Raw genomic sequence first — 22,230 nt, 5'->3', positions numbered from 1 at the left:
CAGCAAGCACCTTCCATCCTGATTTTGCAGGTGTGATTTAGTAGAGACAAATGGTCACATATAAAATAAAATCATGACATGCTTTCTAGGGCCTAAACGTAACTAGTCTAAAGAAGCCCATCTCACCCAAAGTTCTTCCCAGTGGTTTCAGCCAAGCCTGGCTGAGATTTCTTTTCTTGAAGCAAATCCACTGGCAGTTTCCCTTCTCCCCTTGGCATCCATCTGCTGTACCCAGAGAGTTCTGAAAGGTCTTTGTCTTTACTTGCAAATAGGATGCCTCTGCTGGTTTTGTTTCTTTCTGACCCCTCCCCCACCAATCCACTGATTAGCATTTTGTTCAGACTACAAGTGAGCATCCATTATGAACCATCCAATACTCATGCAGGTAACCAGCCCAAGTGAGAAGCATCTTTTGCCCCCTGCTGGGTAGGAATGTGAGTCATCTTTTGGTAACCTGCCTTAGCTGCCAAACCTAGGGACCATCGTCAGCATATATATGTAATTCCTCACAGATTTCCCATACATATATCTTGCAGTACTTACAATGGCCAGTGTGACACAGGCACTCAGAGACCTCGCACAGCATTCTGTGGCAGACTAGTATGTAGGTAATAAACCCCACGGATCCCTATCACCTTTATGTCCTCCTGTGCCACCAGGCCAGCCAGCTGGCACAAAAGTCCCTGGATCACAAGCTCCTCGGCAGACCAGGTCTGGTTATTGCCAGAATCTGAAGCCAGAGACATGTAGGCCTTTGGCCAGCTCCACATCTAATTCTCTTGCAGGAGCAGAGTGTAATACCCAATAGCTTCTGTGTAGGACTAACTTACCAGATAGTCATCCATCCTCCAAATAGAGACACTGAAAGGACTAAAGTACTTCAGGCCCTCTCTCTCTCGGTCAGTCTCATGTCAGGTCTTGGACTGAAGTGTGAGTGACTCTCCTCAGGGCTGATATTGTTGAACCATTTCAAGTCCTTTGTCTGGAACCAAATTGCATCAATCTGGGTGCTGTTTCCCCTAGGTGTGCATTTAAAAAGATGTATCTGCATTGTTTCAGTACTGGGATTTGCATTATAACCCACCAGCAACTTCAGTTCCTGCAGGGAGCATCCCCCATTGAGCCAGGAATACAATCCCTAGCCAGCCCATAACCATACCTAATAATCTTTATGAATTTGATACAACAATCTGAATATTCCAGGCATCCATAGTACATCACATCTCAAGGAATAATCAAAGACTATTATATTTTTTCCAAAGCTTTGCATGTGTCACACCTTACATTCGCTTCAATGGGACTACTTGTTGTCATACTGATAAGGGTAGCATAAAATCCCTCCTGGGTAGCTGTACTGAATCTTTACCTGTAAGGGGTTAAGAAGCTCATATAACCTGGTTGGTACTTGACCAAAAGGACCAATGAGGAAGGAAGATACTTTCAAATCTTGGAGGGGGAGGATTTGTTTGTGGCTCTCTTTGTTTGATCCCTCTCCACCCGGAGAGAGAGGCCAGGCAGGTACATCTCCTGAAAACCTACCTGAAATGACCCATTTAAGTTACAAAAATTGTAAGTAAGGCAAAGAAATGCATTAGGTTATTTTTTGTTTTAGCTTGTGAATTTTCCCTATGCTAAGAGGTAGTTTTATTCTTGTTTTTGTAACTGTGAAGCTGAGAAAGAGGGGAATTCTCTGTGTTTTAAATCTTTTTGTTACCCTGTAAAGTTACCTTCCATCCTGATTTTGCAGGTGTGATTTTTTTTTACTTTTTCTTTATAAATAAAATTCTTCTTTTAAGAACCTGATTGATTTTCAGTGTCCTATAAACAAAAGGTTTGGTCTGTGCTCACATTGTTAACCAGATTGGTTGGTATATTATTCTTAAGCCTCCCCAGGAAAGGCGGTGAATGGGTTTGGGGAAATAGGGACTCCAAGTGACCCTTTCCTGAATTTTTGTGTAAATCACTTGGTGGTGGCAGCAATACCGCCCAAGGACAAAGAAAGGAATTTGTGCCTTGGGGAAGTTTTAACCTAAGCTGGTAAAATATAAGCTTAGGAGATCTTTCATGCAGGTCCCCACATCTGTACCCAGGGTTCACAGTGTGTGGGGGGAACCCTGACACTTGTAGAGTAGGTACTACTTCATGAAAAGATATCACAACTTGGCATCTGTACTGTGTGTCTCAGGCAGAGAGGAAAATTACCCTCTCAAAAAAACTTTTCCAAGATCCAAGTCACTCTTGGAGATTTAACAACCTTGGGAGGAGAAAAACCCTGAAGAAGATTGGACTGAGGACTGGCTAGATGTAACGGAGCACATGTAATGGCAGGATCAGTGTAACACAGGTGAGAGATAAGTCCCATACTCACAGACCTGAGCCTCCAACTCACTGTGGTGAAAAAAAGAAGCAACTCCTATTTTATTAGCAAAAATTAGTCTGAAAAGCTTGAGTACATCGAAGAGCATCATTGTGAACAGACTGTTCCAGACATGATGTTAAGACAAATGCATAGATTTGACAGAGCACTAGTGTGTGACTAAGTACACTAGTACTAAGTAAGTGACAGAGCACTAGTGTGTGACCCCAAATACTTGACTCCAGCAAGTTGCTCAGAAGAAATTCCAAATCCCTAAGATCTGGGGAAGGGTGGTGAGGAAGGTTAAGCCAAGGTTCTCGCCCCTCCACCTTTGTTGCTGGGGAGGGAGGTTAAGAGAAGCTGAAAAGGACATGCAGGAAAAATATGTTTCAGAAGCTTACAAATTCCTGGTAGCTTTCCCCACCATGTGCTTCAAGGGGAAAACAAACCAGCACCACGTCATTATAATGGGGATCGTATAGTCACTTCTGGCGAGTTAGGGAGCAGGGTTCAGTTTCCACCAGAGTCGCTTCTAGGTAGACTGGTATCCCCCATCTATTCAGTCTGCTGGGTCCAGAGGAGCACCTACCATACCCCGGTTCCCTATCAGAAAGGCAGAGGTTTCACTCCAGTCTCTTGTCAATAACCTTGAGGCAATTTTTCCCTTGCTCTAGTCTGAGTCCTGGGTGTTTGAGCTTCCGGAGGTAGCAGAGCCTTACCTAGTAACAAGTGCTGCTTGGAGCAGCTGGCCCCACTGGAGAGAAGATAGAGTGTTACTGGTTGTGTTACCCACAGTGCTGCTCTTTGAAATACAGAGATTTGGACTCAGGAAATCTGGTAGCACTTTGCCATGTGCAAACATCACTGCCATTCCAACAAAATCCTGACAGAACATCCCCCAGGCTGTGAAGGAATTCGTGAATTCCACTCCCTCTCAAATGCAAAGCTCTCAGCTGCGCTTCAGGCCCAACATTTTGATGGCAAACTCCCTCCCCACTCCCTACAGTTTTAAAACACCCAATACAAACAGGTTTTTCCACCTGTTTCTATATCTAGGCTGTTCTTGAAATCACCCGCCGCCCCAGTGCAGTGTTTGGAACCCAAGACGACATTATAGTAAAAGCACCAAAGGCCAGAAAGTGGCACTACCCAGGTGGTATCACTCATTGAGTGAGTGAAGTGCCAAGACCCTGATTTTTAACGTTTTCGCTTTTATCCATTTTTTATGTGTAAAAGGCTTTCAAAATGTATGCTTTGCAGTAGTCCCCGTGTGTACCAAGTACCAGAGTTCTTGTTAATTCATAGAATATCAGGGTTGGAAGGGACCTCAGGAGGTCATCTAGTCCAACCCCGTGCTCAAAGCAGGACCAATCCCCAATTTTGCCCCAGATCCCTAAATGGCCCCCTCAAGGACTGAACTCACAACCCTGGGTTTAGCAGGCCAATGCTCAAACCACTGAGCTATCCCTCCCACCAATTTACAAGAGAAGAATTCTGTGCAGAGGGCTTGATGAGGCTTTTTTCCTTCCTTCTGTGACAAAAATTGAGAGCTGCCTCCTATAGCAGAAACGGTCAGCACCAGAGCAGCCTCCAGTCCATGGGTCTTGGAAAACACACAACTGGAAAAAAGACCCTCTCCACCCAAAACTTGCAGACATGAATTCACAGCTAATGGATCACTTTTGCACATATCCCCAGTTGGTGGATTACACTGGGTGCTGCAGTTACTCCCTGACAAACCCCAGTGACTGAAGCAAAGCCTTGCTGTCTAGCGGAGCGAGTCCCTTAAACGGACATTGTCTAATCGTTTCACCCAGGTAGGTTTCAGAGAAATTTTATGAACCCTAGTACTAGGAGACATTAATCTGTATAAAGAAAAGGAGTACTTGTGGCACCTTAGAGACTAACCAATTTATTTGAGCATCCGATGAAGTGAGCTGTAGCTCACGAAAGTTTATGCTCAAATAAATTGGTTAGTCTCTAAGGTGCCACAAGTACTCCTTTTCTTTTTGCGAATACAGACTAACACGGCTGTTACTCTGAAACCTATCATTAATCTGTATGTGAACTAAATGAAGACCATTGGCTTTATAGGTAAACATCCCCATACTCTGTTTGCAGCAGAACAGCAGCTGGCTAGTTCAGGAGAATCAGAGGCGAGACTGACCAGCCTCGTTTCATTTTCCAGGCTTAGTGAGGTGAAAAAAGCAAACAGCCTGAAGAGTGAAAAAATAAATGAGATTGGTCATGGTCAGCTGTCATTGGTAACAGGAAAGGGTCTGCTTTTAAAGAGGATTTCTATCTTGACAGTGTCCCTTAAAATGCCAGACACTCCTATGCAATCCATGTCTTTCTGGGCCTGAAAGGCATCTCGTTAGCGACCTTTGGAGGAAAATATGATGCAAGACCCTAAGCCTCTCTCAGCAGCAGGTTGCCAGCTTCCCTGCACTAAGCCTGTAGCCCTTAGGCAGAGAGAACAGAAAGGCCTAAGCAGCAAGTCTGCAAGAAACACTGCAGCAGCTGTGCCTTCACCCTATGTGCAGGGAAGCTCTGACCAGGTAAGGCTGTGGGAACAGTGGAGACAAGCCTGCTGCTGCTCAAACCGAGGGGTGTCGGAAATAGTGTCCTTGCCTTGCACTGCTGCCTGATGAACTGCACCTTGCTCCCTCCCAGATCCTTCTCACTTTTCCTCCTTCCCCACAGATCTCCCTGGAGAGGTTCAATACTACACCGGCTGATGCGTTTGGGCCATCAGTCAGCACAGTTTGCCTTCAATTACTGGAGAAAGATGACATTGTATCTGCCCCGAAATGCATGCACATGGGTGTGGCCAGGGGAGGTGTTTAAGGAGCAGGAAAGAGAAAAGAAACTTGTCACCACCCTCAAGCTGGAGTAATTTGGTGTTTGCATTGCTTCAAGCAGGACCAAAGAAACCCTCTTGTTCTCTCTCGAGCTGGAATCAGGTCTAGTTCAGGGTCAAAACAAAGCAAATAGCTACTCTGGCCTACAACATGCAATGAATCCTGGAAGGTTGCTGACAAAACACCTAGGGGAATGTGAGGGCTTTACCACCTCATTTAAAATCCAGAAGGCACTTGATTGGAATTTTGCATCAGCTGGTGTTTGTGAGCATTTTCAGCGGCAACTCAGATTCTTGGCTTCTTCCTTCTCAAGCTGAGTCAGACTGTGCTGAAAGGCCATGGGGATGAGGAGCAAGAGAGGTCTCCCCCTCTGCCCAATAGCTGACAATCAGGTAAAGCTCTGGTGACCCTTAACTCCTGCCCATTCCCCCAGGCACCGAGAACTTTTTGGCAGGGATAGGGTGTATGAGGTATTTAAAACGTGCTCGTTCTGGTGACGCACAGTTTTGGGAGCACTGTGGTTGACAAGTTTTGCTGCCTCTCTGCTGCTGACAGTCTATGTTAAGCTTGCAGCCCCAGGAAACGTGCAGTATTTAGCATGTCATCTCTTGTCAGGTAGCACCCGCACAGCTGGCGGTATCCTGTGAATGATTCCCGCCCATGCAGGATGCGCCAGTTATCCACAAACAGCGCCTACATAAGAGGAGAAAAGCACTGAGAATACAGAGTGAAGAAGTGTCCACATGAACAGAGGTCATACTAGAGCAGATTATCACCTAAATGACACACTGAAACATTAAGTGTGGCCCTTGGGCTGCTCCTGGCAGGCTGCTCAATATATAGGCATTGAAATGAACAATGAATTACTATTTACAGTGCAGTAACTCCTAGCCCCAGTCATGGACCAAGGCACCACTGCGCTAGGTGCTGTACAACTGCAGAACAAAAAGGCACACCCTGCCCCAAAGAGCTTCCAATCGAAGATGAGAGACGACAGATAACACAGACAAACAGTGGAGTACAAAGAAACAATGAGACAGTACTGGCACAGTCTATACCATTTGCTTGGTGCTTCTATGGTAGTGGCCTGTTGGCAGAGTTCACCAGCAATATAAACCTCGCATCCTTTGCCCTTCTCCTGCAGTAACAGGGAGAGGGTGGAAGGGGCACAAACTCTAACCTCAGGGGTTGCCATACTCCACTTTTCGAGCTGCATATCCTCCCCTCTGTCATGCAGGAGCAGAGGGAGGTTGTAGCAGCTTTCTGACACTAATCTCCACGGGCTGAATCTATCTTGTGTATACGCAAACCTTTTTGGTAGGCTTGGACGGATGTGTCGCTAGGCCAAAACATGCCTAGGATCTGCACACTTGTAATATAGTCTGGTTCTGTGCATTGTAATTGTAATGCTAGACAAGGGGTTAAAGCACAGCACATCCTGGGCATTGTAAACCCTGGGGTGGACCCTTCTTTTTTCTGCTTCCATGGTTTGTGCACCACACACTTCAGTCATGTCTGGGGTTAGAGAATATTGATTTTATAGACTGTTTTGCAGTGCAAGACTCTGAAAGCAGCCTGAGGACAGAGCTTGATAGGAATGCTGGTCTCATCCGTTTCCTCAGATGCCCTCTACATGTTTCATATATTTCCATTAATAAGATCTCCCACTTCTACAAGACCTGAAAGCACTTCACACATTAACCTTCACAACCTACCTCACACTGGTATTTTTATTGGCCCTACTTCACAGATCAGGAGATCTATTTCTCCATCTGTGGCAGCCCTCCTCCCACACTGTTTTTGGGTGAATTCCCACTATTTTTGCTTTGACTTGTGGCCATATCCTCCCTCTGCCCCACTTTTCTGGTGGTAAGAATGTATGCAATGGAGACTTGGGTGCTGCCGATACAATTCATCCTGCCACAGGGTTGTGAGAGGGAAACAGGCACATGGAACTTATCCAAAGTATTACACCAAGTCGGGGGAAAATCAGCTGTCTTAATTGCCAGGTCCCTGTTATATCTAAATATGTGCTGCCACCCTCAGTGAAGTGAGTTCACATGCTCCCACATCCTGTGACTACCTTGCCTGGCTTCAGTTTGACCCAGAGTTCGTTTTCTGGTCTCCGTAGCTCTGTGGTGAGTGTGCGATGCGCGGCATACCAGCGATGCACAACATCATAAGGCACCGTGTTGATGACAGCTCGGTCGTAGTTATTGTACCTGGGTCAGAACAAAACAGAAGAGACGGTCACCATGGATCTATGAGCAGAGCAGAGCCAGATATTCCACAGGAAACCTCTATAGTCTAATGCACAAAGGACGTCTTTAGGAAGGCCACAAAAACGCATTGGGGTTACTCTGTATTTATGTAGTAAATGTGTCAGGGGTGGGGTGGGCGAAGAGGGGGGATTTAAGAAGGAACAATTAAATCCAAACAAAATTATCCTCACTGAATTATTTTCCAAAAACAAAACAAAAAACACAACACACCACATTTCTGTTAATATTTTGTTTTCGATTTTTTTTAAACCTGCTGGCCTCAAATGACCTGATTGTGTCCCTTTCTTATAAAAACTCTTTTTAACTACAATTGACAATTTACACTGGGCAGGGTGAAGTCAGAGCATCGCAGTGCTTCAAGGCAGAGGCAGCATCATTTAAGTGACTCTGAATCACTCATTTGCCAGCTTGGAATGCTGAGAGGGTGAAATTCATGCAATGCAGAGAGCAGGCAAAAGGCCCGCACACCAGAGTGATTATTTCTTTATGGCTGGCAAGTAGGAACAAAATCAAAAATGATGCATGGTTAGTGACCTGTATGTCAAGGGATAGATGGGTATAAACTCTAAGCGGAAGATCAACCCCGATGTATCATGGAGAACCTTAAACTCCTCCTGTCATAATAAAAGGAGATAGTAGATTGCACAATCTTACTCTCCAATCAGTGACTAGTTCAGGGGTGGGCAAACTACGGCTCGCGGGCTGGAGCCAATCCCTCAGGGCTTTGGATCCGGCCCACGGGATTGCCATGCCCATGGCGCTGCGGGCCCCGTACCACTCCCGGAAGCGGCCGGCACCACATCCATGCGGACCTTGGCGGGGGTGGGGTGGGGGCGGAGAGGGGGCAGAGGGTTCCGTGCGCTGCCCTCGTTTGTGGATTCCACACTTGAAGCTCCTATTGGCTGCGGTTCCCCGTTCCTGGCCAATAGGAGCTCAGGGGGAGGTACCTGCAGGCAAGGGTAGCACACAGAACCCTCTGCCCCCCACTTCCCAAGGGGCCACAGGGACGTAGTGATGTCCGCTTCCGGGAATGGTGTGGGGCTAGGGCAGGCAGGGAGCCTGCCTTAGCGGCGCTCTGCCACCCCAGAGCCGCTCCAGGTAAGTGGCGCAAGGCTGGAGCCCACCCCCCACCCTGAGTCCCGTGCCGCACCACACATCGCTCCTGCACCCCAGCCCCCTGCCTTGATCCCCCTCCTGCACCCCGAACCCCTGTCCTGAGCACCCTGATGCACCCTGCCTGCACCCCAACCCCCTGTCCTGATCCCTCTCCTGCACCCCAAACCCCTGCCAAGCCCCCTCCTGCACCCCAACCCCCTGTCCTGAGCCCCGTCCTGCACACCGCGCCCCCTCCCATACCCCGCACTCCCTCACGCACCCCAACCCCCTGCCCCAGCCCTACATTCATGGCCCTGCATGCAATTTCCCCACCCAAATGTGGCCCTCAGGCCAAAAAGTTTGCCCACCCCTGGACTAGCTCAACACTGTTTTGGGAATACCAGTGCTTGAACAAACTGACCAATCAGCATCCTCAATAGGAAAATCAGTGGAAGCCTGCTTCAATACTATGTACGTTTAATGAAACAAAGGTACAGGGCTGAATGTTTATAGTTCATCTTAGGTGCTGTTATGAGGTACAGAGATGGCAAACACAACTGATCATCATCCAAAATAAAGAGCACAAGCTGGACAGCTTGCATTCTAACCAGAATCAAAGAATCAATAAAACTTGGGCTAAGTTTTACCCCCACATCCCTGTAGACTAGGTGACATATAGAAAGACCTGTATAAGGGGCCTGATCCTGCTGGCATTGAAGTCAATGGCATGACTCTCATTGACCTAAATAGTGCAAGATCCAGCTGAAGAGGAAGACCTGTGCCACCTGCAGCCCCCCTGCAGAAAGGTGACTGGGCAGGGCAGTGGGTGAGTGCATTGGGGTTGGCAGCGACTCGCAGTCTGAGATTTAAGAGCCGGAGTTCTCTGTTGAAACGTACAGAGTGTTTGGGCTTCTGGCTGCTTGCCCAGGAGATGATGCCCTGAAAATTCCCTGGACACCTCCCCATTGTCAGTCTGGGAATTTGGCAGGCACGGAATTGCCACGGGTTTAGACTTTATAATGAATGGCATGGGTAATGACTGAAAAATAAGTGCATGGAAGTTGGTGAGAATTACATCAAATATTCAGATTAGAATAGTGGCTCCCACCCTTTCTGGGCAACTGTCCTCATTTTTCAGATGAAAACCTTGCCTGTAGACAGGGCCCGTCCCCTCCCTTTCAGCCAAGTGTGCTGTAACCCATATTAGAGCGGAGGCTGTTTCAAACCCAGTCCTGCAACTGTTCCGTTGCAGGGCAGACAGCTCGCAGCTGAATGGGAGATGGTCAAGAAGTGGCATTGCCAGAGCTCAGAACAGAGGCTTATCTTTAAAAGATAGGGTAGAGAGCCTAAAGTACCAGTTAGAAGAGCCAGCAGCCCCAGCACTGGTACATGGTTCAGCACTAGTACTGGCTGGGAGAGCAGGAGAAAATGCAGGATGTAAAAGGAGAGTGGTTCTATCAGTCTACACTGTGCAAAAGGACCAGCATGCTGGAAAAGCCACATATGTCTTTAATGGCTGCTCCCCCCTCTCCACCCCCCAAACAATGGTGTGATCCATTACTTCTCACCTGATCAAATAGAGCTCATTGTTCCAGGGGTAGATATTCAAAACTGGCCCAATCCCAATCATGTGGTTGTGAGAGCCCACAACATTCTCAATGTACTCATGTTTCAGCGGCACCGTGGTGAGGAGCTCAAATTCTTCAGGAGCTCGCCGGAGAACCTGCTCTGCTGCGTAAAAGCCATCAACCAGCAGCGTCCTGCCACCTGTCCCTTCGTGTTTGAGGCAGTGGAACACCTGGATACTGCAAGGGGGGAGAGAACACACATCACAAACGAAAATCCAGTCAGTCTGTCACTTGGTAGAGAGTGAAGTCATGTGGGTAGTTATAGGAAGATAACTACCAAGAAAGGGGAATGAACCTGGAAAAGAAGCAGCTCATGACCGCTTCAGAGTCTCTTTTATAGTATACTTCATTTAATTGGGACACCTGACATGGCTCAATAGCAAGTGGCAGATGCTGCTGTTTTACATCGTCAGCTATCATGCATTTCACTGAATGAGGACAAAGCCAGCCAGTGCAAAAAGCTAAGAAGTGTTTAACCCTAAAATATAAGTAGTTGTGAAATTCTAAAGCCCAGTCTTATAACTGAAGTTATTAATTAAAGACTGCAGGTTTATTTAGTAAAGTGTTCCCCTACTCCCCGCCATCCCAACTGAAGTCTGAAATGGCTCCTTCTCTTACTAGGGATTGGAAGACATGCTAGGACAGGGGTGGGCAAACTTTTTGGCCTGAGGGCCACATTGGGTAATAGAAATTGTATGGCGGGCCATGAATGCTCACAAAATTGGGGTTAGGGTGCGGAAGGGGCTGCGGGCTCTGGGGTGGGGCTGGGGATGAGGAGTTTGTGGTATAGGAGGGTGCTCTGGGTTGGGATCGAGGGGTTCAGAGGGCGGGAGGGGATCAGGGCTGGGGCAGGGGGTTGGGGCATGCGGAGAGGCTCAGGGGGTGCAGGCACAGAGCAGCGCTTACCTCAAGCGGCTCCCGGAAGCAGTGACATGTCCCTTCCCCGGCTCCTATGCGGAGACACGGCCAGGCAGCTCTGAGCTCTGCCCAATCCGCAGGCTCCACCCCTGCGGCTCCCATTGGAGTGCGTAGGAGCTGGAGCAGGGCCATACTGCGGCTTCCAGGAGCCGCGTGGTGCGACCCCGACCCAGGGCCCTGGCCGGAGCGCCAGAGAGGAGCCAGGTCATAGTTTGCCCACCCCTGCACTAGGACATGGCTTAATTAAAATACTGTGTTACAGTTTCTACAGCAGTTTTTACAATGATCAAATTGCATTGAAGTACTATAAACTATTCCCAACCCAAAAGAAGATTCATCCTGGATTTTAAAAGTTGAACAGGCATAAAACTAATTCCTCTAAAATGCCTTACAATAAAGTGAGTTAAAAAAAGGCAAGCTTTGGAAAAATAGGGAAACCAAAGTTAAAGTTCTACTTAAAATATGAACCTCTCTCTCTTAGATGCTCATCATCGTAGCATCTGAGCACCTCACAATCTAACATATTTATCCTCAACACCCTGTGAGGTAGGGAAGTGCTACTGTCCACATTGTACAGATGGGAAACTGAGGCACAGAGCTTGAGTGACTTGCCCAAATCACATAAGGAGTCTATGGCAGAAGGGAATTCAATTCATAACTTGAATCACAAGCTATTTCCTAGCCATTGGGCCAGCCCTCCACAAAATATTGTAAGGGGTGGAATTGCTCAGACAAGGGAAGCCAAACAACCCAAACTTCACCCCTCTACCACCTCCAACATATCTTTCTCATTTATTTCTCTTCAGACCTACTTGGTAAGGTGTAGTCTGTCAGATGGCACCCTCCAGCCAAACAGAGCTCCCCAGCACCAGTTTTATGAGTTGACAGTTTCACCCATTAAATTACCACCACAACTTTCTGCAGCATTCTGTGCTTTCCCTGGAAGTCTCCGGTCCAATTCTAACTGACTGGTCCTAAGTTTTAGGAGGCCCCATGAGAAAGGTGTGTAGTGATCCATCCAGCTCATTCATCCAGCACCTGCAGCTTCTCTCTGTTGGGCTCTAACTATCTCCTTACACCTACAAGCTGCAAGAGACTTCAAAACTCGCACTACAGATTCAAAGGCAGATCTCCTTACAATGGGGAGAGCTGCTGACAGACCAATATGGCTGCAGAAAGGTTGCTTGAAGACACTGTGGCTTTCAAAAGGTCAGCATCCTGTAACACCTAGAGGTAATCCTACCTGTTCATTTTAGGATATCAAAACCAGAGATAATGCTGCAGGCCACTGCAGACAGTGACACACTAGGGAGACAGGTTTTTTTCAAAGCAGAAAGGAACAACAATAGCTAAAGATTAGCAATTTCTCCAGCTACTGGTTTAATCAGAAACCTTTACTACTCTGCAAGAAATAAACGCATTCACTCTTGAGAACTTTTTTCTATTTGTTTCAGTGGAGTTTTCATCGGATAGTTCCTTAATAAAATCAGCTCTGAAGAGCATACTTCGCAAAAAAGGGCTCAGAATAATGCCTGGCTGTTCATAGAACATACTAGAGCAGCCTAGCTCCTGGATGACGGTGTGCCAGCAGGACCTATGCCTTGTGCAAGTACTCCTCTCCCACATACAGGGCATACTAATAATTCATTCATTTAACATCCCTCGCTGCTATGCAAGTTACTCCCTGCCACCTAGACGTTTCGTGCTAGTTTCATTGCCATGACAGTACATGAGATATGAACTGGGCAGCTGGAGCTTAACTCCGGCAGGCAGTTTTGTAAGTTCCCTCTACCCTTCCTGAGGGCTGCTCTGCAGTTTATATGCAGCCAGAGGATCTCTCACCATTATTCCTTCCTCTGCTTTAAAAGCTCCATACTGCAGTTGCCACCTTTCAGATGATTAGAAATAGGGATGTAAATATCCATTTAAAAAGTTAACAGTTTAAATTATTAAAATTATGTTGTTTAATCAATTAACCAATTAAAGGGAGAGGGGCTGTGGCCACTTGCTCTGGCCGGCCCACGCAGTTGGGGTTACAACAATTAGGGTCAGTTAATCAGTAAGACTAAGGCTTACCGTTTAATCATTTTAGTATTTTACATCCGTATTTAGAAAGTGCTAAGTAACACTGGTCCCTAATTGGGCCTTTGCCTGGTGACTGAGGGAGCTGTCTCCGCAGCATTCCCAACCTCCCGCTATGAAAAGACAGACTGAAAATGAGGCCTTGAGTCTCCTACACAACAGTGTGATCCACATTAGGCCAGCTGCCTTCTTCTCTCAGGGCATCAAAACCTGCATCACAAATAGGGTATAAAGTCTACATCACAAGGGCCAGACGGGACTAAATCTACTTGTGAACACAGAGAGTCTGGGAATGAGCATTAAATGAGCATGTTGCAGTTCTGAACATATTGAAAATGGAGACAGGCATGAACTTTGGAATTGAGGAGTCCGAGCAGCAGGCTGTTTAACTGATGATAGTAATACACCACTGGAAGAAAGTAAATCCAAACTTATTTGAAGTTCTTGCTCAGATCATGTGTAATGATGGTAAATAAGTCAGCACAACCCACACATCACAGCCTACAAATAATCAGTCATTAATATGCAACTTGTGAATTTTGGGATTCTGGAATCTATACATAGATTTTCATAGTAATTTTACTAACGCTGTAAAGCACATAAACTGCTAAGTAGCTGGGTGGCTGGGCCTACTGTATATATGGTCGTAAGGCCAACGTCATCCCAAAAGAGCACCAAAGAAGAACCTGAGTCATTTTGACAGCAAGATGTAGTCACCCAAGAGCCAACCCCTAATAAGAATGTGTGCCTGAAGGACCAGGAATTTTTAGGTGGGGAAAAATGGGATTTAAAAACTAAAGCATGCTGACAGATTCCTGGTGCAGCAGTACCGTACTGTTGGAATGGGTGAGTCTGTTTAGTGCCTGGCTAAGGTCTAGAACCAGCCAACCCACTTATCAAAAATTCTGCCACTAGAAACTTCAGTCTTGTAAATTACTCTTGTCCTTTGAGCTGCATCTTTGGGAACCAGCACAAGCACCTACCCACAGGGCTCCTGGAAGTAGGTGGTGTCAGTGTGACGATCCAGAGCCAGTTTTGTGTATGCTGTGTCTCCGCGGGAGAAGTCAGAGGTGAAATACCACATTCTACCATAGATGGTCTCCCTGGAAGAGAAAAGACAGGATCTGATCAGGTGTACATGACAGAGGGGCTAGTAAACACAACTGGTGAGGCACAGATTGCTTTAGGGAACATCCTAGCTGTTTTCATAAGTGTATCTGCCACCATCCCCCAAAGTGTACAAGTTAGAAAGTCAGAATATCGTGTGCTGCATATTTTCTAATATAAATTAAGTGACTCATTACTAATGTCTCAAGTGAAGGGGTTTCTACTACTTTAAGTGTTTGTTTCCTTTCCCTCATAACAGAGCTCCAACCTCTCCTGTGTAACCCCCATAGCCTTTGAAGTCTCGTGACCAATATCCTCCAAGCAGATGAATGGATCGCCTCTTACAGCTGAACACTATTCCTATAAAATCAACAAAAGCCTCACTCTTGAGTCATGTGAGGCATTCCCACAGTCTGAAGATGCTGACCCTCACACAGCACATTCCCCCTTCCACCCACCTCCTCTGGGATTGCACAGAAACCTTGCTTGAGTTCCAAGGCCCCCCGAGTTTCCGGTCCAACACCCACTCTCCAAGCCTTGAACCATGGGGAAGGAAGATGACCAGCAGAGGAGGAAACAGGCTGATGACAAGCAAATTGTAGAAAGCTGAAAAACACTCAGCCCTAGATCCTCAAAGGTATTTAAGTACCTAGCTCCCAGTGAAATCAAAGGGAGTTAGGCACCTACATACCTTTGAGGATCTGAGTCTCAGTAATGAGGCCTATAAGTACCTAGATAGATAAGACAGATAGGACTCCCTTGGGAACCCATCAATGCCACTCCTTAACCAGCATGAAAAGAGTGGAAATTCCATGATGTAAATCTCTGTATTGCTAATGGCCTGGGGCACGTAAGCTGTTTCTACAGCACTCAGTTTGGAGACAGCCTGAAATTCAAACCCAGGCTAGACCAGTGGAGTTTTTGTTTTGTTGTACACTTGAAATATCTTTCCCACACTTCTCCTTTCGAGCCAACTACAGATTTTTTTTTTTTAATCTTTCCAGCTCCCAGGCCCAGGGCTGCCCTCCCAACCCTTCGTATTAAAACAGGAAATCTCTCTCCTAGTGAAGCTCAAATCTTCCCAGTCCAACACTTACTCATTGATCTTCACATTATCCATTAGCACAGCAGTAGCCAGATGCTGCCTATGCAGCTCCACAATGCCATAATCCTAATTTTAATAAGGAGGTGGGGCCCGTGGACATGGCAGGTTCTACAATGCAACATTCCATCTTGAATCAAATGGCCTGGCCACAGAGACTGCAGGTCCCAGTATGTAATACTTCACCTTGACTGGAGTTATATTCTGGGATCGAGGGTAAGTGAAGGCTGCACCTTCATACTAAAGAGGGAGACTACAATCTGCTCCTTGTTATGTGTGTGGCCCTTGGAGCTCCTAGTAAGTTGCATGTGGCCTTCCTTGGGGCACCTCTAGTTACCTGATCAAGCTGATTCTCTCTGCTAAGATTTCCGTGTCCTCTTTGGTCGGGGGGACGTTTTCTACAAAAGCAATGCCATACAGCAGGAAGTTTTGCAGGAATTCTTTCAGCCCCTCGTTTGTCTCCAGGAAGCTCTGGCAGTCCACAGAGGGCACTTGGGCTTGCTGATAGATCTCAGCATTCCAGAGAATTCGAGGATGCATGACCTGCCGCTTCTGACCCTCATAGCTGTTCTTCACCAGCCACTCTAACCCATACCTGGTCACATGACCATCTGGCCCTGTGATAAAATAGAAAGCATTGTTGCCACTGGAGCTTTGGGGTGATCAGTCAGTTAAAACATGGGACTGGGATGTAGTCATCAGTCTACAATTTTGTCTAGCAACAGCTTCTTACTGCGGAATTAGATTTTTCTTGGACAAGTTACATGAAGAAGTTATCTTTGAGGTTACAGTGAGAAAGTGAGCATTTGATACACCACATTGTTATTTCATATTTCAGTGCACCTGGTGACTCCTTTATTTGCATTACAAGTTCTAGTTCCCAGCTAAATTACTTTTACTTTAGTCTTAGGGCCCCATATTCTCCCTAGGTCTGACATCATGCCTTAGTCAAAGTTCAGAACAGAATACATTAGCTTTGCAGTCCTATAACCTGAAATCAGATCCATTAAAACCCCCTAGACAGTACAGAGTGGTAATGCATGGGGAATCAGGCACCGATAAGACAGGAATGGTCTGAATAAACTGCTGAGCTCTAATGGGACAAATCTACAATCACTCCTCAGAGCCGGAGAAAAAGTGACGAGCTGTGGAGCAGAGAACAATGGGTAGAGGATAAAGTAGAAGACAGGAGTTCTGATCAGACCTTCACATTAAGAGGGAAAATGTAAAAGAAAGGAAGTCATTCATCTTCTAATGTAGTCTTTGAGTGTCTGCATTTTCTCTAGTTCAAACAAAAACATATTTGGCGAAAAAAGGGAACAGAGCTTTAGACTCTGAGGGAATGTTTATAACTGTAGCACAGGCCAGAACCACTCTCTGTTCTCAAGTTATCTGTTCACAGCTAGGTTTCTTCCCAAAACAGCACTTGATCCAGAGATAAGCCTTACCATCAGCCCAAGAATATAAGCTAAAGGGCACCCATGGGGCACTGGGAAATCTTTACCATATGCCTATATTCAGTTCTTACATTCATTTAGAATTTTTTTTTGGTGGGGGAAAAAAGGGCACCACTTGTTTTGTGACTACGATGGTTTGATCCTATTTAAAAAGATATGCTTTAAAAAGTCACCTCTCTGAATTATATATTTTACTTGTTAAAAAACACCCAAGAGGAGAAAAAAAAATATCTTGAACTTTGTTTATTTTGTGCAATGACTACACACAAAGTGCTGTCAAGCTGAAATGTTTCCGCATTTGTGTGGGTCTTTTAACACAACCAACAGGGGAAAGCAACAGTATATAGTGGAAAAAACATGCCTCTCAATCACAGGAATAGGCAGGGAACTGAGGTAATGTGTGGGACCTGAAGCTATTTTGAAACGTTTCTGAAATACACTAGGTTTCTAATTGATATTGTTTCTTAAAGACTAAATCAGCAGTTCTCACAAACCACTGTGTAACAAACTGTCAGCATGCATGCAAAAAGATGCAAAATAATGAGACTGTGTCTAAAACAGAGAAGCTTACCACTAGAGTTATAGTGCTAAAATCCCTGTGTGGACACACTTACTATGGCTAGGTCTACACTGCACTTTTGTCGGTAAAACTTCTGTCAGTCAGGGGTGTGGGAAAAAAAAAAGAAAAGCCATCCAACTGACTGACAAAAGTTTTACCGATGAAAAGCACTGGTGTGGACAGCACTTTGTCGATGGGAGATGTTCTCCTGCCGACAAAGCTACAGCTGCTCGTTGGGGGTGGTTGTGTTTTTCTGCGAGTACAGCTCTCTCCTGCCGGCAAAGAGCGGTTACACGGAAGACCTTACAGCAGCACAGCTCTGCCGCTACCCACAGTGCAACACTCCGGAAGTCGACGCTAGCCTCGGTACTGTGGAAGCACTCCGCCGAGTTAATGCACTTAGGAGATTTTGTGTGGGGACACACACAATCGACTATATAAAAACGATTTCTAAAAAACCGACTTCTATAAATTCGACCTAATTTCGTAGTGTAGACATACCCTATGACTATTGCAGTATATAGCTATGCCAGTAAATTTCCCCATGCAGACAAGCCCCAAGTTTCAGATCTCCAGTGAGAAACAGCTTTTTAGACACACTGACAGTTTTCTTTTCAGTTAAAAGCAACACAACCCTGGAAATGATTTAAGGCATGTGTGGATTGTAGAAAGCACCTAGGGACATCTCGCAGAATGACACTCTTCAATGTTTACCTCGGCTGCAGCTAGGCCCCTTCATAACATTTAGTGCAGACTCCCTTGACTTACATGTTAGAAAGAGCGTGGTCTCATCCACTCGGACAGTCTTTGGTTTGATGCATAGATCCACGCTAGCTGTGTCTAGGCTGCGCTGGTTAGTCTTGGTGTTGTAGCAGGATGCGGAACGGCAGTGATCACGCAGCCACACATAATCAAAGCGCATCAGGGTCTCTGCGTACCTGAGCTCTGGGGAAATAGATAGTTAAAAGAGTCCTTGGTCAAATTAGACAACCCTTGGTTTTAACTTCACTGCAGCTGGGAGGTGTAATCCCCACTTAGCTAGACATACATGTAAGCGCTGTGCGAGCTAGCACACCAAAAATAGCAGTGTGGCTGCAGCGGCCCAAGTACATATCAAGGATTTCAGACTTGGGCGGCTAGCCTGAGCTGTTGTGGCCACACTGCTATTTTTAGTATGCTAGCTTGATCAGAGCTAGCATATTTATGTCCACCTAAACTGGGAATTACACCTCCCAGCTGCAGTAGAGATGTACCCCAAAAGGCTAAGAACCCCACCTATATAAGCCCACTTGCAGCAACTACGAAGTCTATTAGTATTTACCCTCAAACCACTGCACACACACACTATCTACCTCCAAGGAGTGTTGTGAATATTAGGCAAGTGTTGTTTTAACCAGGGCCTAGTATTCTATAGATTGTTCGATTCTCATGGAGACCACAAAAGTCCCCTCCTGTGACACTGTTGGGAAGGAAGACTGCAGCCGTAGCCATGCACCTAGGCAGTTACTTATTCCTTTCTTCCCTATTCCTTGACAGACCAGACCATTCCCTTTGCAGGCAACTGTCCGAGATCAGATGCTTCCTTCAGTATGGCTGAAACCATATTGCTAATGGGCAACTGTATAGAAACACAGAAAGAGGAAAAAGTCCAGCCAAATAGGATAGGTATAAATCAACAGGCCAATCTGAATACAGTGGAAACCACCACTGCACTGGCACTAAGCTTGACACTGAAATATTCCTTGACCTACAGCATGGCAGGGCGCTTTTGCCTTTCTCCCATCCCCAAACGGATTAAAACTGTCTTATCCAGCTTTGATATCTCTAAGAATGTCTTTGTGTAAGAGGAGAGTCCCTCCCCCTCTAGTCCAGCTTGGCTTTTGAAATCCAAGTATCCAGATCCATATGCAATTCGGCATTGCATCATCCTTTGGACCAAAGTATCTTAAATACTGGGCAACTTCCTTTAATTACATACTTAAAAGAGATGCTTTCAAATACAAAGGTCCCCTAAACTAGCCTCATTTGTAGTGCCCTACCAAATTCACGGCCATGAAAAACGCTTCATGGACCCTGAAATCCGGTCTCCCCCAACTTGAAGTCTGGTCTTGTGTTTGCTTTTACCCTGTACTATACAGATTTCATGGGGGAGTCCAACATTTCTCAAATTAGGAGTCCTGACCCAAAAGGGACTTGCCAAGGGGGTTGCCAGGTTATTTTGGGAGGTTGGTATTGCCATTCTCACTTCTGTACTGCCTTCAGAGCTGGGCGGCTGGAGAGCGGCGGCTGTTGGCAAGTGCCCAGCTCTGAAGACAGCACCCCGCCAGCAGCAGTATAGAAGTAAGTGTAGCAATACCATACCACGCCACCCTTACTTCTGAGTGGCTGCCTTCAGAGGTGGGTGGCCAGAGAGTGGCGGCTGCTGACTGAAGGCCCAGCACTGCAGAAGTAAGGATGGCAATGCCATAGTATGCCACCAAACTAGTCACATTGAAAGAAGGTGCTATTGGGCTGTTAGGAATACAATCCTGTCCTGATAGTGCCTATCACCTCCAGAGAAAGGGAAGTGCCTAGAAAATGTAAAAGGAAACTTAGTTTGATAGCATTCTGTCTGGCAAGAACTCACTTATCAACAGCTGGGATGTGAAATCCTCACTTCTGTATTGTTTTGTCATTATAGTTCCCACTTTGCTATTGTTTGTCTGTATAATCTCTGTCTGGTTCTGTGATTGTTCCTGTCTGCTGTATAATTAATTTTGCTGGGTGTAAACTAATTAAGGTGGTGGGATATAATTGGTTGCATAATCATGTTACAATATGTTAGGATTGGTTAGTTAAATTTCAGGAAAATGATTGGTTAAGGTATAGCAAAGCAGAACTCAAGTTTTACTATATAGCCTGCAATCAATCAGGAAGTGAGTGGGTGGGTGTGGGGAGGGGAAATGGGAACAGGGAATGGGGCTGGGGAAATTGGAATCATGTTTGGTTAAGGGCAGGAATGGGAACAAGGACACAGGTGTAAGGCTCTGTGGTGTCAGAGCTGGGAAGAGGGACGCTAAGGAAGGAAACTGGAATCATGCTTGCTGGAAGTTCACCCCAATAAACATCGAATTGTTTGCACCTTTGGACTTCGGGTATTGTTGCTCTCTGTTCATGCAAGAAGGACCAGGGAAGTAAGTGGGTGAAGGAATAAGCCCCCTAACAATCCTTACTTCTGCGCTGCTGCTGACGGCGGTTCTGCCTTCAGAACTGAACTCCTGGCCAGAAACCACCACTCTCCGGCTGCCCAGCTCTGAAGGCAGCGCTGCTGCCTGCAGCAGCGCAGAAGTAAGGTTAGGAGTACCGCAACTTCCCCTACAAAACCCCTTGCAACCACCCCACAACTCCTTTTTGGGTCAGGATCCCTACAGCTACAACACATTTAAATCTGAAATTTCATGAGCTGAAATAATGAAATTTACTATTTTTAAAACCCTATGACTGTAAAATTGACCAAAATGGACCATGAATTTGGTAGGGCCCTACTCATTTGATATGTCCAAGGTATATCTTGACATGGTGACTGTATGTGTCCACATGAGCTGCGCTGAAAGGCTACACATCAATAGTGAATTGCCTTCAGGTAACATATAGAGCAGAAATTAGCTAAGAAGTATCAGGTATCATTTAAACACTGGAGCTATTAGGGGGTCATTAACTGGTCTGTCAGCTGCCTTACCGGTCTGTTTCTCTGTCTGACAAGGGGGTGAAGTGGATTCATAGAATCATAGAATATCAGGGTTAGAAAGGACCTCAGGAGGTCATCTAGTCCAACCCCCTGCTCAAAGCAGGACCAATCCCCAACTAAATCATCCCAGCCAGGGCTTTGTCAAGCCTGACCTTAAAAACTTCTAGGGAAGGAGATTCCACCACCTCCCTAGGTAACGCATTCCAGTGTTTCACCATCCCTCCTAGTGAAAAAGTTTTTCCTAATATCCAATCTAAACCTCCCCCATTGCAACCTGAGACCATTACTCCTCGTTCTGTCATCTGCTACTACTGAGAACAGTCTAGAGCCATCCTCTTTGGAATCCCCTTTCAGGTAGTTGAAAGCAGCTATCAAATCCCCCCTCATTCTTCTCTTCTGCAGACTAAACAATCCCAGTTCCCTCAGCCTCTCCTCATAAGTCATGTGCTCCAGTCCCCTAATCATTTTTGTTGCCCTCCGCTGGACGCTTTCCAATTTTTCCACATCCTTCTTGCGGTGTGGGGCCCAAAACTGGACACAGTACTCCAGATGAGGCCTCACCAATGTCGAATAGAGGGGAACGATCACGTCCCTCGATCTGCTGGCAATGCCCCTACCTATACATCCCAAAATGCCATTGGCCTTCTTGGCAACAAGGGTACACTGTTGACTCATATCCAGCTTCTCATCCACTGTAACCCCTAGGTCCTTTTCTGCAGAACTGCTGCCTATCCATTTGGTCCCTAGTCTGTAGCGGTGCATCGGATTCTTCCGTCCTAAGTGCACTTGTCCTTGTTGAACCTCATCAGATTTCTTTTGGCCCAATGCTCTAATTTGTCTAGGGCCCTCTGTATCCTATCCCTACCACCCTCCAGCGTATCTACCTCTCCTCCCAGTTTCAAAGCCATGCAGCAAGTCAAGGCTGAGATGGGATTAGAACTCTGCCTTAGCCTGCTAGATTGGGCTGCCGCAAAACCGTTAGGGCATGGAGATGACCTGGTCCCCTACGTACCTGAAAATACCAAACCAAACCTCTAAACCATATAGTAAGAGGGC

General features: G+C 46.2%; 1 protein-coding gene across 2 annotated transcripts in view; it reads right to left on the bottom strand.

Annotated features, from left to right (window-relative positions):
* Positions 1 to 2,391: 2,391 nt before the first annotated feature.
* Positions 2,392 to 22,230, bottom strand: part of TMLHE (trimethyllysine hydroxylase, epsilon) — a 45,307-nt gene continuing 25,468 nt past the window's right edge. For both annotated transcript variants that reach the window (XM_077826541.1, XM_077826543.1), the window contains 6 exons: positions 18,216 to 18,392; positions 15,769 to 16,048; positions 14,206 to 14,325; positions 10,163 to 10,399; positions 7,301 to 7,439; positions 2,392 to 5,910 (listed from right to left, as the gene is read on the bottom strand). In XM_077826541.1, coding sequence (XP_077682667.1) covers positions 5,779 to 5,910; positions 7,301 to 7,439; positions 10,163 to 10,399; positions 14,206 to 14,325; positions 15,769 to 16,048; positions 18,216 to 18,392 — 1,085 coding nt within the window. In that variant the 3' untranslated portion in view covers positions 2,392 to 5,778. The remainder of the gene's footprint in view (positions 5,911 to 7,300; positions 7,440 to 10,162; positions 10,400 to 14,205; positions 14,326 to 15,768; positions 16,049 to 18,215; positions 18,393 to 22,230) is intronic.

Source organism: Eretmochelys imbricata, chromosome 9 (genome assembly GCF_965152235.1).
Source record: "Eretmochelys imbricata isolate rEreImb1 chromosome 9, rEreImb1.hap1, whole genome shotgun sequence".
Taxonomy (NCBI): domain Eukaryota; kingdom Metazoa; phylum Chordata; order Testudines; family Cheloniidae; genus Eretmochelys; species Eretmochelys imbricata.
The sequence above is the reverse complement of the archived record's forward strand: the minus strand, read 5'-3'. Positions and strand labels throughout refer to the sequence as shown.